Raw genomic sequence first — 16,443 nt, forward strand, 5'->3', positions numbered from 1 at the left:
CTCGTGTAGAACCCCTCCCCCCCGCCACAGATAGATCTTTTGGAGAATTCCAACCCGTTAAACCTTCCATCGGAATATTACCCTTAACGGAATTTCCACTTAGAGACATAAAAAGACCTTCGTATAGAAATTCTAGCAAATTACCCCAGTATAAAATGTTCTCTCGAATGTTCATCCCATGCTAACATCCCTCTTTCTCTCTCGCCCCATCCCGTTCCTTGAAGTAACTGAAAACATATTAATGAACACTCTTCCAATATATTTCAGACACCTTACTTGCCGATAACTGCAAAGATTCAAACAAACTGTTGGATAAAGAATCGATGGCTGCAGTTCCCCCAAAGCACCGAAGAAAGAAAGTATCATCACGCGCGAGCATGACGATGCCAGTTAAAACAGAACGGGCAAGCCCAGAAATCGATCGACAGCTACCAACACCGAATGGATCATCACGAAGTGGCTCTCCAAGGAGTCCAATAGACCCAGTATTCCGTCCTTCACCTTTTCCTGGAACTCCTCCAAATGTTCAGTCTGGACAGGAAAGGCTTAGCCCCCCGCGGATTAACAGTAAATCTGAGGGGCAAATGCCTATTCGTAATTATAGTGATTTTATGAGAAGTTTGGCAGCAAAATATAATAGCAGTAGCAGCAATCAACCAACAAATGAGTAAGTAAATTCACCAGATTATGTACTTAATCATCTTTAATTATCCAGGCCATCTTATTTTCCCTCTTTTTTCAACAAAGCCATGAGATGCTTCTTTATTGATTTTAAATACCTCACTGGTGTGAAATTCAAGATGTTGAATATGTTGTTTCATCATCTTAATTTTCTCTTTTACCTGTCTCACTATTACTAATAATAATAGGGATATACTCAAGGCCGTATCTGGGGGAAGAGCGTTTGGGGGTTTGACCACCCAAAATGTTTGCCCGACTCGTAAAACGTAAAAAAATGAACTTAAATAGATTTTGACGCCGACAAAATCCTCTTATACCCCCTCCCCCTCCGCCCAAAAAAATCCTGGATACGACTCTAGATACACAACTACTACTACTAAAAATTCACTGCAGCACCAAGCTGCCTGACGCCATCACAGCTAGACACGCTCCTATTCCATCTCAATCTGATCAAAGCCTCCCTCTTTACACCCTCCCAGAAAGTTTTCATTTCCCTTAAGTCTTTCCTTGCCCAATCCCTCCATGTCATGGAGGACGACAGGCTTTTCGTTTTGCCCTAGATGGTCGGCCGACCTGGACAATCTTTGGCAATCACTCATCCTCCATCTGCAAAACTTGTCCGAACCATCTCAACCTTTCATTATAGCCCTACAAAGCGGGATTGAACCACCTTTTTCGTACAGAATACTGCTGAGATACGGTGAGTCAGGGATATAGCAGGACAGGGATATATCAATAGAAATATAGCATTTGATCATCTACTTTTCCAGAGTTATGAATATTACAGTTGATATTTCAGTTGAATTGTTTATTAAGGCTGTGATTAAGTGAACTTGAAAACATCGAGGTTCAAGATTGAAGTTAGGGTAGCCTTCTGTCTCTCAATTCTCTAGAGACCGTCGGTTGTCAAAAACCCTTCAAATAGCTCTTATTCATTGGCGGAAATAGCAGGTTAATTATACCAGCTTGTCAATCTGGTCTCTAGGGCGATCTGAAACGATTCTTTCTGGTAAAAAACTTGTAAAATTTCAGGTAGCTGAAAATAGGCTCTTCTATGGGACTATTTGAAAACAGGAAAATACATCAAAAAATGGTTGCAATCATCCTACAGGTTATTGTCTTCTGCTCATGATAGTACCGATTTTGTTCTAAAAGCAGTATCCTTCATAGAGTACATTTATGAAAAAGAGCTGGACATTTTCTAAGATTTCTAAGCAATTCAAAAATCACTTTTGACTAGAGCTTTCAATAGGGTACTAAAGCTTCCAATTATCCGTTTGATTGAACCCTTACCTAAGCTTACCCAATCGATAACAGTAAAAACAGAAGGGAAAAAACAGATTTTATATTTTTTGTAAATCAGAAATATTTTGAAAGATGCCAGAAGTGTACTATCTTATGATTCCACTGTCTATTATTTTAAATCGTGTTTCACTATGAAAAAGACAAGTTAAATCTAAAGATTTCAATTCTTTTATCTATGCTATCTCTTTTTTTACTTTATTTTTTTGCAGTTTTTGAATTTGTTCAGAAAAATTTCTAAGACGGAGGCATATAGTATGAAGGCATGGGGAGAATACCACATATTTTACATGCATTGTTAGTGAAAAAAAATGAGATGACGAGACATGTGGTAAAATTTGTTGGCCCCCCTCTTGATTTTTAAGCCTTATGACACTTCGAGTATTGGTCAAGTTCTTATTTTTATTGAAAGGTTGAATCTCATCGTCACTGAATTGGTGATCTGTGCTACAATTGTGCTTACAATAGAAAACCTAAACTTTTTTGATCCAAGAGCTTTTGCTTGGCCATTGAAATAATAGAAAGCATGAATGCTTAGTGAACTTTCTTATAATTCCATCTTATAAAGTATGCTTCAATTTCTTTGACTAACATCTGTGTCGTATTTCCGCAAACAAATCACATTATTCCCTAATTTTTGAGCAGTTCAAAGTTGCGATTTTAATCATTTCTAATTCTATCTAATAAATATGTTTTTTTATTATCTATTTTTTTTCAATAAATTATTCTGATAACTTAATTGTAATAATTAATTATTAATAATTGATTGTATAATTGTAACTTACAGTATCATTATAATGTTATAATTTTTTTTTAACAATTCAGTTAAATCTACTTAAAGTACCCTTTTTTCAATTGTGAAGATAAGTCTAGGCAACATCGACTTTTGTCTTGGCTTAACTCATTTTTGTATTGACACATACCACTTTTCTGTTTTTAGTTATTATGCAGCTGGAAGAGGCAACTATTTTCCCCACTTTGATCCCAGATTTTCCTCTATCAAGCCAACAAACCCTGCGCTGCTTGGCTTAAATACTCTTGGACAAGCTGCAGCAGTGGCAGCTGCAATCCATTCTAAGAAAGAAGATGTTGATAAAAAGTGTCAGTCAATTAACTTTAATGCCACAGGGCCACTCTTGAATCCAGCCTCAGTGCCCATGCATCTATTAAATCAAGCTAGCTTCGGGCATTATCAAATGATGGACATGAGTTCGACACAAGCTTTATTAAATATAGTTCGATCAGCGAGTTCGCAGTCAAATCACTCTGACACTAGATCAACTCCTAAGCGGAATCTTGAGTCTCCAGTTGCAACAAGTACTCCGCTTGACTTGAGCAGCATGCAAAACAAAAAACCGCGTTTAGACGACTCCGGGAATGACAGTATCCAAGGAAGGGAAGATATTAAGTCCGAGTTGCTACGAGAGACCCCTGTGAATGAAGGAACTGGGGACGCTGGGTCTTGCCAAGGTCACTGCGAGGAAGCAGCAAAAGAAATGTCAACCTGGTCAATTGAGACTGTGTCTACTTTTGTTGCGAACATTGACCTGTGCAGTGAATATGCTGACGTAAGTATATTTCTCAGTTTAAAAATAACTGTTAGGTCATTTTCATGATTTAAATATTTTAGTATGATAAGATAAATGCTATTTAATATCAACTAAACGATAATGTACAATACTATTTAGTATATATGTGTTTTATTATTTATTTGTCAAACTCTGAGAATTTATTAAAATATTGGATATTTGCACGGTCACTTACAATCAATAAAGGGACGTCCAAATATAATCTATAGAGGGACTTTTTTCTGCAAAGGGACTTCCAAAAAGAATCTATAAGGGAGCACTTTCTATTAAGGGACGTCAAAAAAGACCATACAAGGGACGTCCGAAAAGTATCCATAAAGAGACGTCTTTTGTAAAGGGACGTCGAAAAAGGATCCATATAGGGACGTCCTAAATGAAGTTATAAAGGGATGTTTTCCATTAGGGGACGTCAAAAAAGAGAACCCACCCAAAGACGTCCGGAAAGAATCTATAAAGAGATCATTACTACATAAAGGGACGTCCAAAAAGGATCCAAATAGGGGGGCCCTGAACGAAGTTACAAAGGGATGCTTTTCATTAAGGGACGTCAAAAAAGAGAACCCACACAAAGACGTCCGGAAAGAATCTATATAGAAATCATTACTACATAAAGGGACGTTCAAAAAGAATACGTAAAGGGATTTTTCCCTTTTATTTTTGATTTTTATTTTGTCTTTCTGCTTTGTGTCGTTGGTCGTGGACTTGGGTATTGGATCTTCAACTAATATTGTTTATGTTATAAATATTGATGGGGTCACCACAATCACGAGCTCTGTCTCTCCGTGGTGACCCAGTGTATTGTATTTGTTATGCGTATTATATTAATAGATTGAATTGAATTGAATTTCCATACAAATCTGTCCAAATATCGAAAATTCCACCAGAAAATTTTCCAGAAGAGTAAAGTACTGTTTCTGTAGCTCAAGGCTATGTCCAGAACGAGGGAGACTTGGGGCATTTGCCCCTCCCCCATTTATTCGATTGGTAAAAATGTAAAAAAATGCATGTAAGAAAAAAACTTGTGATGTGTTTTTGAAAGTGTTTTTACCCCCCCCCCTCCCAACCAAATTCTGGATACGCCCTTGGAATAGCTATTCTAGCAAGTGCTAAGTTTGATTTCAACATGGAATTGTTACTTGAATTGTCTCTATTAAAAATAATATAAATCTGTTTAATGGTTGGTTCGTATTATTTTGCTCTTGAACATGTTCGTTACCGCAATGAATTGAATTATGATATAACCTGTTATGTTGTCCTCTTTTTTTTTTTTTTCAACGACGGACCGTATGATATTTGCGTGGTAAGCAGTAGTATTATAATCTTCTCGTATAAAAAAGGGCTATAGATACTAAAAAAGCTATTTTTAGTAATTACCTTGATTACTATTTTATGATCTTTTTATGATTCTGCAAGGTGTTTTTTTGTTATGCACATTTCTTGTTGATTGCTCTATCTGATTAAAGAGCAAATGTCTGACCTAATCTTGGCTGAAGATGGCAAAAAGTTTAATTAAATTCACACCATGGGCCAAATTTCCAGCTTTCGCCGGGTCAAAGTAAAACAGATAAAGGGTCATAGGATTGCAGCCTGTGGCCACTTAAAAAAAAATATTTTAATCGCAGTCATCTGGCATTCACAACGCTTGATGATTTGGCCATCGACTATTGTGAAAAACGCAGCTAAGCCTATTGAATCTCCTTTTTTCGGTTCTATGAGCTTGCTATCAAAAAGTTTGTAGGACCAAATAGCTCTACGGAAAATTTTTATGTAGAAAAAAACCGATCTATTTGAACCATAAATTGAAAATGTTATATTTAGTCATTACAAAGGATCAATTGAAATACAATGTAAAATTACTTTTCACAGCAAATAATAAGTTAAATCAAGAATAAATTTCTTCCCGAAGAAGTAACGTACGAGGGAGAGGGAGGAGGATTCCACACTTTTATGCGCCCTAAAATCTACAACTTTCTACGATTTCACCTGTAGCATCTTAGATTTTTGGTTTAATTTTTGTTTTTTAGTGTTTTTCGAATTCTTTAGATACGGGTTGATGAAGATGGAGGTGTCTTGTGTGGAGTGATGGGGAGAATACCGTAAATATCACATTCGTTGTTAATATGAAAAAGTTAAAGACACGAGAGCTCTGGTAAAATTCCTTGGTCCTCTTATAAACATAGTGACACTCCAAGTACGGGGCCTAGTTTCCATTTTTGCGGGCAGAATAGATCTCATTAAAGTTTCTCATTTAAAATAAAGTTTCTCATTTAATAAATAAAGTTTCTCATTTAAGTTTCCATTTTTTGCAGGCAGAATGGATCTCATTAAAGTTTCTCATTTAAAATAAAGTTTCTCATTTAATAAATAAAGTTTCTCATTTAAGTTTCCATTTTTGCAGGCAGAATGGATCTCATTAAAGTTTGTCATTTAAAATAAAGTTTCTCATTTAATAAATAAAGTTTCTCATTTAACTTTCCATTTTTGCAGGCAGAAGGGATCTCATTAAAGTTTCTCATTTAAAATAAAGTTTCTCATTTAATAAATAAAGTTTCTCATGTAAGTTTCCATTTCTGCGGGCAGAATGGATCTCATTAAAGTTTCTCATTTAAAATAAAGTTTCTCATTTAATAAATAAAGTTTCTCATTTAAGTTTCCATTTTTGCAGGCAGAATGGATCTCATTAAAGTTTCTCATTTAAAATAAAGTTTCTCATTTAATAAATAAAGTTTCTCATTTAAGTTTCCATTTTTGCAGGCAGAATGGATCTCATTAAAATTTCTCATTTAAAATAAAGTTTCTCATTTAATAAATAAAGTTTCTCATTTAAAATAAAGTTTCTCACTTAATAAATAAAGTTTCTCATTTAAGTTTCCATTTTTGCAGGCAGAATGGATCTCATTAAAGTTTCTCATTTAAAATAAAGTTTCTCATTTAATAAATAAAGTTTCTCATGTAAGTTTCCATTTCTGCGGGCAGAATGGATCTCATTAAAGTTTCTCATTTAAAATAAAGTTTCTCATTTAATGAATAAAGTTTCTCATTTAAGTTTCCATTTTTGCAGGCAGAATGGATCTCATTAAAGTTTCTCATTTAAAATAAAGTTTCTCATTTAATAAATAAAGTTTCTCATTTAAGTTTCCATTTTTGCAGGCAGAATGGATCTCATTAAAATTTCTCATTTAAAATAAAGTTTCTCATTTAATAAATAAAGTTTCTCATTTAAGTTTCCATTTTTGCAGGCAGAATGGATCTCATTAAAGTTTCTCATTTAAGTTTCCATTTTTGCAGGCAGAATGGATCTCATTAAAGTTTCTCATTTAAAATAAAGTTTCTCATTTAATAAATAAAGTTTCTCATTTAAGTTTCCATTTTTGCGGGCAGAATAGATCTCATTTTGGCTGATTTGATGATTTGTGCGATAATTGTGCTCTAAATATGATACACAAACATTTGTTTTCTAGTAAATTTTCCAGGGTTACTGAAATTATAGAAAATAGGAATGCAAAAGTAGTTTTAGGCGCAAAACCAGGGGATCAACCTTCGGGCCAGTTCTCTTCCTAGTGTCGAGATTTAAATGAGCCTTCCCAGTACTTCTTATGTTTTTCATATTATTGGCATATTTTTTTCAAAATTGTCCTCCCTCCCCCACAAAAAATAAATTTCTGAGCGTCAGTCTTAAATCCAAGCCTCTAATCGCATTAAGTTTGGAACGAGGGTCGTGAGTGTGACTCTGTAAGCCCAGCCGGAGTTGACCCTGCTCTATATAGATACCGGGAGAGATCTGGGGAAGGTAAACAGGAAGGATGTGCAAAAGCACAGGATGGCTGGCCCACAGACCCCCGTTGCGCTTCCTGGCTAGAGGACCATCATCTGTGAAATGGAGAGTGGTGCCGCCGGTAGGGACTGTGAAGTCAAGTGTCCTACTATTTACCTTTTATCTTTTCCTTTGTATATTTATGTATTTTTACTGATTCTAAAATGATGTCTTGTATTTTTCATGCAATAGTTGACCATTTTCGGCGATTCTATTTTAAAAATTATGCCCCATCGAGATAATATGCCTACCTCCAATCCAAAGTGCCTTAAAGTGTCTACCTCAAATCCAAAACCTCGAGTCCCTTTTATGCAAGTGTTCCCACGATCTCTCGTGCGTTCCGTATAATTGACTTTTTTTGTGTATTTTCCCTCAAATGATGTCCCTATGTCTGCCCCGAAATCGAAGACCCTAAACGCATCTATTTTATTCCACTTGGTTCTCAAATTCATTTTTGAAATGTTAACGGCCATGAAAAAGTATTACTTTATTCCCTGTGGCTACTAGCCCGAGACCTTTTAAACTGTGAAGTGCTTCAAAGTCAAGCTGTGAAGTGTTTATTATAATAAACTCAATAATATGAAGGAATTAGTAGTAGTGAACAAAAGTCAAATGCATCGATCTATATTTGGGTGTCCCCAAGTGTGTTTCTGCTTCAAACAAAAGAATGAATGTACTAATTACTGAGGTTTAATCAAAATGCAGCGGGTATTAAAGCTATGTGAGCTGATCTACAGGAAAGAATGATAACAATATTTTAAGGTTTTTCATCCCCTTTGTTAGAAGTGATAAAGATGGGTGTTTTGAATGTCGCTAAAAAGCAGTTGAGCTTTTAAAATAAAGTTGGTAATTTTCCACCAAATTTAGATTTTACTCAGAGCTAAAAAATTTAATTTTTCGAGAAACTCATTCCTCTTGCAGAAGTTATATTTTTAGTCTACATGTAAAGCATTGTAGAGGGCAGGGGCGTAATTTGCTATGGGACAGGGGGGTAATTGCCCCTCCCAGACTTCGGTTTACCCCCTCCAGATCCCAGTGTGCCCCCAGCGGAAATTTAGTTTCTTCAAAAATCTTGCCTAAACTAAGATAAGCCTGTATAATTCAAGTATCAACAGAAACGGATCCGTTTACTTTAGTTTATATTTACCTTTATAGTACTGTAAAGCACCTTTATAGTACTTTTATAGTATTATATAGTACCTTTATGGTATCAAATGGTTCATTTTTCAGTTTTTACAATATTTTTCACTTGATTTTGGAAAATTGACTCCAACTTTGTGCCCCTCCCAGGATTTTGACGAAATTACGCCACTGGTAGAGGTGTCATTTTCTTATAAGAAGAACCTTAGCTTTTAAAATAAAATTTGAAATTATACCCGAAATATAGATTTTATTTGGAACAAGAGATATTTTGTTTTCAGGAAATTCATTGCTCTTACAGAAGTTGCATCCTTACCTGTAATGTACTGCAGGGGTCATTTTTTATAAAAAAAAAAAACTGCAAGTACCACGACAGAATACTGAAACTACTACTACTGCTACTACTAACAGCTCACCGTAGCACCAAGCCGCCTTAGGTCAAAACAGCTACGCACGCTCCTCCTCCATCCACCTCCCTCTTTACAACCTCCAAAGAAATATATATATATATATATATATATATATATATATATATATATATATATATATATATATATATATATATATTTGAGAAAGTTATTATTTATACAAATTTTATATGCTTACTTGTAAAATACCACTCAGGGGAGGGGATCATTTCTTAAAGAAAATTGCAAAAACCACACAAAAGAACTGCAGATTCCTGTAAGGCCGATATTTTAAACGATGGAATGCTTAAAATAATAAAACTAGTTGAACTATAGAAGAATGTTTTCACCAGTAGTAAATAGTAAAAGTGAAAGAAGGGTATATCTACAGCGGAAACCTCCGACATGGAAACATTGGTTCAAAGGGGTTTGACACGACCCATTCGACTCACAATTTATTTAGGTCTAACGTTGTCCAATTGTTAGACGAACATGGTAGGAAATATTTTGAACGGTCATGCAGGCACATAAAAGAGGTAGTGCTTCATGGCCAAACCTTTGATGATTTGCTCATTGAGCGGCAAATTGCCCTTTCCCCTAATTTGGTTGATTTTAAAGACATAGCATAGAAAGTTGAAAATATGGGCCACGGGATACTTTTTTAGAGGTTTGAGACTGTGATTGGTCCTGAAATTGGTACAAAATGGCCATTCTCCTTCCAAAAAAAAGAAAAAAACATCACCCATAATAAAATTTTAATATATACATAATAATAGTAAGAATTTAAAAACTATAAAAAAAACTTTAGAAACTAAATAATAAGAAAAGAAATATGAAAAACTAATAAATTATATTTGGCAGTATTTTTGGTCCATAAAAATTCAAACACGAACAGTGTATTGTTTCCCATAAACATCTCTAGTTGCAAAGGAAAGCTGGATTTTCTTAAGCTGTTTGTTTCCATGTGTTTTAAGGCATTTCTTTTTTTCAATTTTTACCCGCTACTACTAGTAAACTAAAAAATGGTATATGGATATTCTTTTAACTAGCTCCGTTTTTCCTTATTTTTTTAGATAATGTTTTTTTTAGATAATGTTTTTTTTTAGATAAGGATATGTTTTTAGATATGGTTGTCTAAGTTTCCAATTGAAAAGTTCAAGCAATCTCATTTTTTTTTCACTGTCCCTGGTGCTTCAATCCGTAGGGATGTACCAATTTATATATGAAATATTTATCCGCCAGGGGGACGGGCCACCCTGCCGTGAGATAATAGGAAATGGTGTTACATACAAGCTATCCCAGTTTCATTTAATGCGATAACTTCATTTTGATTCGGCAATCAATATCAAGATGTCAGAATAAAATGTCTCAAAATCGCATACCATGTTGTAAATACATTCTTAATATTTCGTATTAATTTCAAGTGATTCTGTATAGGCATACGTTTATATTTGCATCACTACGTGTATATCAAATACTTCTATATTCTCAGTAAGTCTGCAAAACTTAATATACGTCTATTATATATGCTGAATATATGGACATGATGCAGGCAAAAAAAAAGAATTCCGCGAAAAAAAACTAGAGAAGGGAGGCTTGAGATGTTCCTTTTTTTCCGATTCCTATGAGTACATTACAGGTAAAAAAAAAACAAATCAAGCCAATATTAGTACTAGAAAATGAGCGAGGTTGCCACCCATTGAAAAAAAAATCACTACATTTTAGGGAGTGTTAGTGATTTTCTTCAACAGTCTAGTTATTTATGTGCTGATTCAGTAATTTTTTGGTTTGGGCAATATGAAAAATCACTAGAAACAGTCATAAAAATCGCTAAGGGTGGCAACCCATGAGCTATTCGCAAGACAAATGCATATTATTCAAATAATTTTGTGTTTTCTTCAGTATTCATCACTAACTTACTTTTGTGGAGGAGATGAGAGTAAAAACGAGCTTACTACGGGCATAAGGGCATAAGAAAATACTTTTTAAGCCAGTGTCGTTACTCGAGTACAAATGATGAAATTAACGATGGTTTTAGATAAGAAAGTCAAAACAATTCACCTTAGATAAAAGTTCCCATCAGTTCCCAAAAGAAATGAAAACTTCCTGGGAGTGTGTAAAGAGGAAGGCTTTGAACAGATTAGGATGGATGAGGAGCGTGCGTAGCTGTGTTGGCCTCAGGCGGCTTGGTGCTGCAGTGAGTTGTTAGTAGTAGTAATAGTTAGAAAAAATTTAGGATTAAATTGTGGTTTTTGAGTGCTATTTGAATTGATATTTGTTACGTGAAGTGATTGCCCGATATGGAAGGAATGGAGAAATCCTATTGTCAAAACACCAAGGACATTGATAATTAAATTTTATTCTTTAAATATGTTCAGTGGGAACTTATACAGCCACACTTATCTTCAAAAATTAGGAAATCTAATTTTGGAGAATCTGATTTTTAACGAAAAAAGCAACCACATGCCGATGTGCAACTTTTGGTGATATCAAGCACCAAATTAAAAAAAAAATAATTAGTTTTTATTAATTAATTTGATATTTAAATTTTATTCTTTAAACATGTTCAATGGGAACTTATACAGCCACACTTATCTTCAAAAATTAGGAAATTTACTTTTGGAGAATCTAATTTTTAACGAAAAAAGTAACCACATGCCGATGTGTAACTTTTGGTGATATCGACCACCAAATTAAAAAAAAAAATTAATTTTTATTAATTAATTTTATAATTAAATTTTATTCTTTAAATATGTTCAATGGGAACTTATACAGCCACACTTATCTTCAAAAATTAGGAAATCTACTTTTGGAGAATCTAATTTTTAACGAAAAAAGCAACCACATGCCAATGTGTAACTTTTGGTGATATCGAGCACCAAATTAAAAAAAAATAATTAATTTTTATTAATTAATTTTATAATTAAATTTTATTCTTTAAATGTGTTCAGCGGGAACTTATACAGCCACACTTATCTTCAAAAATTAGGAAATCTAATTTTGAAGAATCTAATTTTTAACGAAAAAAGCAACCACGTGCCGATGTGCAACTTTTGGTGATATCGAGCACCAAATTAAAAAAAAATAATAATAAGTACAGGTGATAAATCATCAAAAAAATCCTAAAAACACACGGCACCGACCAAATTAGGAATTCTTTGAATTCCTATTCAAAGACATCTTTCTAATTACATATTAATTACTAATTACAAAATAATTAATTACTAATTACATATCTAATTACATAGACATCCTAATTACAGCTTTCTTTGAAGCTGTAATTGCCCTTAGAAATCAACATATTGTTAATGTTGGAACTTTTACAGCGTTGTCAAATCCAACTTCTAGTTTGCCTATTCATTTTCGCAGTTTAGCACGGCAATACTGAAGAAAATGTATCATTGCCCTAAAACTTCAAATTTTGAAATAAACAAAAGAAAAGAATATCGTTGTGTTCAGGCAGCTTCTGATAAGTGAATGAATTAGTAGCGAATTTAGTTAAAGGTAAAAAGGTTAAAGATAATTTAAATAGAATGACGTTTTTTTATTTTTTATGCTTTTTTTCAATTATATTTTTTTATGGCAATTGGACTAGTTGATTTCTTTGTTAGTTTAAATCGGTGTGATAGTTTTACGGCCGTAGAGGTGTAGACTGACCCTATTGTTACGGCTAAAACAATTTATATATTGGGTGTATATGTGTGTGTAGTTGTTTCGAAGAGTGAAGTGAAAGCCGTACTGCATATCAGTGAAGAATATTTTATGTTCTTGGGTTTGAGTATGCATTTTACCACAGAGCAGTGTATATGAAGTTTATGTTTCTTTTTTTAATCTGACTAAACCTTGAACCTTATGTAATCAACTAAGGGTGACAATTGCAACAAATTTACATGATAAAAGTACATTATTCAAGCAATGTCATACTTTCTTCAGTATCTTTCTCTACTTTTTTTGGAGGGGGGCAAAAAATTTTCAGTCATACGTGTAATGAAACAGAAACCTAATTATCAATATTTTATTTATTCTTCGCATGGAATATTCTTTAATATATACTCAGTGTAAAAAACAATTGCTATAAATTTTGGTAAGAAATTTTACAGGACAATGCGTAAGAGAATTTTTTTCTTAATTATATCAGCTGATTTAATTGGAAAATAGGGTCAAATAAAGGTTTTACAGAGTTTTATGCTTTTTCCAATGAGACTAATTTGCTTAATTTTGTGTCTAAAAAAAATATTTCGAAATAATCTTAGAACATCCAAACGTAGAAGCAATGGAATTTGATTCACATAATATTGTTTATTTAAAGACATAGTACTTGTACGTTTTATAATTTTGTATTATTGGCATATTTTATAACACTGACATATTTTCTTTTAAATATCACAGACCCCGATTTTTGTATCCAATTCTAATTTTCGTATAAGATTACGCCAATAATGACAATCATCCCTATAAAAGTTTACCTCTTCAGATGTGTCTTCGAAAGGGAGGGGTCTTAAATAAACAAAAATAGATTTTAGGGTCATTATTTTCTGGATGCTCAAAGCGAACTTTTCGAAGAATTATTTTTGTTAAAAAAAAATGAAATTGACCATCACTCCACCTCAAAACTTTGTAAAATACCTTTTGTATCACAATAAAAAAAATGAAAAGAAATGCATGTCTCTCGATTACTTTTGTGGATTGGTGCCCATAAAGATGACTATCATGTTATATATTTTCTCAATAAGATGCAAGTTATTACCTGCAGCACCCATATTACAGACTTAGTCCAAAAACATTCCTTGGATGAGGGAATATTAGACAATAAATAGCTGATTGGCTTTCAGTGCTTTTTAGTATAGGAATTCAGACAAGTTTAAAAAAATATAGTGAATCCAGATAATAAATGGACAGGAGTGGATCCAGAGCAAAATATTGGGGGGGAGGCTATGTGACAAGGTTGTCAATAAGAAAAACGTTGGGGAGCCTAATGTGACAAGAGTACCAACATTTACCAAAATGACAAATTTATTTTGAAAAAAGAGTGAAAAACAGAAACAATAAGAAATGAGGGTGCCAGACAAAATCTTAAGGGAGCCTAGGGTCTCCCGCCTTTTGGATCCCCCAGCGTAAAGGAACTCTCCTGGAATGACAACATTTTACGATTTACTCCTTCCTTCTGTTTCCCTTTGTATTTCCTACTATTTTCCTTTATTTTCAAGATTCCTTCGAGTTTTAATGTGAGTCATCTATTTTTGCGTTCTTTCAGATCCCCTCCCCCTGTCGGACTAAGTCCCGAGTAAAGGGACTTTCACACTACTTCAAAGGCAACAGGGGGCATTTACCCACAACTCCCTAGGCTTTTACTTCCCCTAGTCTTTGAAAAATTCAGTTTTTAGTAATTTAGTTGAAAAATGCCTTTTTTTGGTATTCTATTGAAGATATTGAAAAAAAATAGTGAAATTTTCTAACTCCTTGACTTAAGAAAGTAATTTTTGTCCCCATCCCTAAATTTTCGTGAATCGAACCCACTGCAGTAGTGATGTAATATTCTATGTTAAGTGTTAAAATTTCATTTAGCATAAACTTTACCATTCAAGCAAGTCCTTTCACCCTATGCTTACGCAGAAACCCATAGAATCATATAATTTTCTAATACCCATATCAGTGTCTAAAATTACCACAATCACCATGCGCGAAAGGTTTTACTGTGGTAATGTGAACGCAGCGTCAGTATAATGACGCGTTCGAGCAAAGCCATATCAATCCAGAATTTGGTTCGGAAGGGGGAGGGGTGCAAAACTTCTTAAAATGCATTAAATAAATTGCATATGCATTTTTGCCTCTTATATACGAGTCATAATTTTTTTCTTTCGGGGGGGGGGTGAGGGGTCAAACCCAGTAGCCCCTCTCCCCTGGATAGGTCATAAATCGGAGCATCCACTATTTCAGATTTATTTCTATACTGAGTAACAGAACAAAAAAATTTGTCAGGTTATTTCCATTATACATCACTTAATTTTTACATTCATTTAACAGCTTCAATCCGCCATCATGCAATCAATTTAAATTTCTGATAGATCTCATCATAAAAGGGAAAAACGATAAAGTTGAATATCAAAGCCGAATCACGACATTATGGTCAAGATTAAATAATTTGCTTTCCTGATAATTGATATGTAACTTCATCAAAATCACTGCTTTGCATACCATGATGATGCAACGAACAAATTCTACATTATACATCAGGAATGATAGATTCATGCTTGATCTCATTAATTAGTCAGTATATAGGAAACTGGGTGGAGGCTTGAACGTGTATCTTAGCAGTATAACTACTGATCTCGATTAGTGGCTGTATGTAGGGTTTCTTTCTATCCACCTTTCTGTCAAAATGAAATATTTGAATATAATGTTTTACTAATTTCGCACGCCCAAAAATGTATAATTATGTTCATACCAATAACTTATCTGACCAAATTATGGTCAACCGTTATGTTATTTTTTTATTAAAATATAAAATCTTCTATGGGGAAGTAGCTATATATTGAATGTGAGTTATATAAAATGGTGAAATCGATTAACATTTTTCATTTTAATACATAAGAATGAGTCAATGAAAATCGTGATAATTTTGGTTGTTCGTAAAAAAAACAACTATGTAAGTGGATCAAAAGAGCTTAATGTATGACAGATCTCTCTTTCTCTCTTTCTCCCTCTCTTTCTCTCTTCTCTCTCTCTCTCTCTCTCTCTCTTCTCTCTCTCTCTCTCTCTCTCTCTCTCTCTCTCTCTCTCTCTCTCTCTCTCTCTCTCTCTCTCTCTCTCTCTCTCTCTCTCTCTCTCTCTCTCTCTCTCTCTCTCTCTCTCTCTCTCTCTCTCTCTCTCTCTCTCTCTCTCTCTTCCTTTGGAGAATTCTTCCTCCTTGGCGAATTTCTCGTGTAGAACCCCTCCCCCCCGCCACAGATAGATCTTTTGGAGAATTCCAACCCGTTAAACCTTCCATCGGAATATTACCCTTAACATGTCCACAAGTAAAATTGAGTTGGCAAAGAGAAAGTAAGAGACATAAAAAGACCTTCGTATAGAAATTCTAGCAAATTCCCCCAGTACAAAATGTTCTCTCGAATGTTCATCCCAAGCTAACATCCCTCATCACTCAAGAGTACCAATTCGATTCCTTTTTCTTTAGACAGAGCCATCATTCTATCTGGAATTACATAAAAAAAAACTAGTTTTTTTAACTGAAAGTAAGGAGTGACATTAAAACTTAAAACGAACAGAAATTACTCCGTATATGAAATAGGTTGTCCCCTCCGAAATCCCTCGCTCTTTACGCTAAAGCTTTTAATTGTTTTAAAAAGCAGGATTGTGGCAAAGAGTCAAACTTTAGCGTAAAGAGCGAGGGATTGCGGAGGGGACAACCCATTTCATATACGGAGTAATTTCTGTTCGTTTTAAGTTTTAATGTCACTCCTTACTTTCAGTTAAAAAAACTAGTTTTTTTTATGTAATTTCTGAACGTTTT

General features: G+C 34.1%; 1 protein-coding gene across 1 annotated transcript in view; it reads left to right on the forward strand.

Moving 5' to 3' along the window:
- The window catches only part of LOC136039133 (polycomb protein Scm-like), a 155,367-nt gene that overhangs the window by 127,060 nt on the left and 11,864 nt on the right, over positions 1-16,443 (forward strand). Inside the window, exons 5-6 of the mRNA XM_065722620.1 lie at positions 268-667; positions 2,924-3,551. Of these exons, the coding sequence (XP_065578692.1) occupies positions 268-667; positions 2,924-3,551 (1,028 nt within the window). The remainder of the gene's footprint in view (positions 1-267; positions 668-2,923; positions 3,552-16,443) is intronic.

The sequence above is a fragment of the Artemia franciscana genome, chromosome 19 (assembly GCF_032884065.1).
Source record: "Artemia franciscana chromosome 19, ASM3288406v1, whole genome shotgun sequence".
NCBI classification, from domain to species: Eukaryota; Metazoa; Arthropoda; class Branchiopoda; order Anostraca; family Artemiidae; genus Artemia; species Artemia franciscana.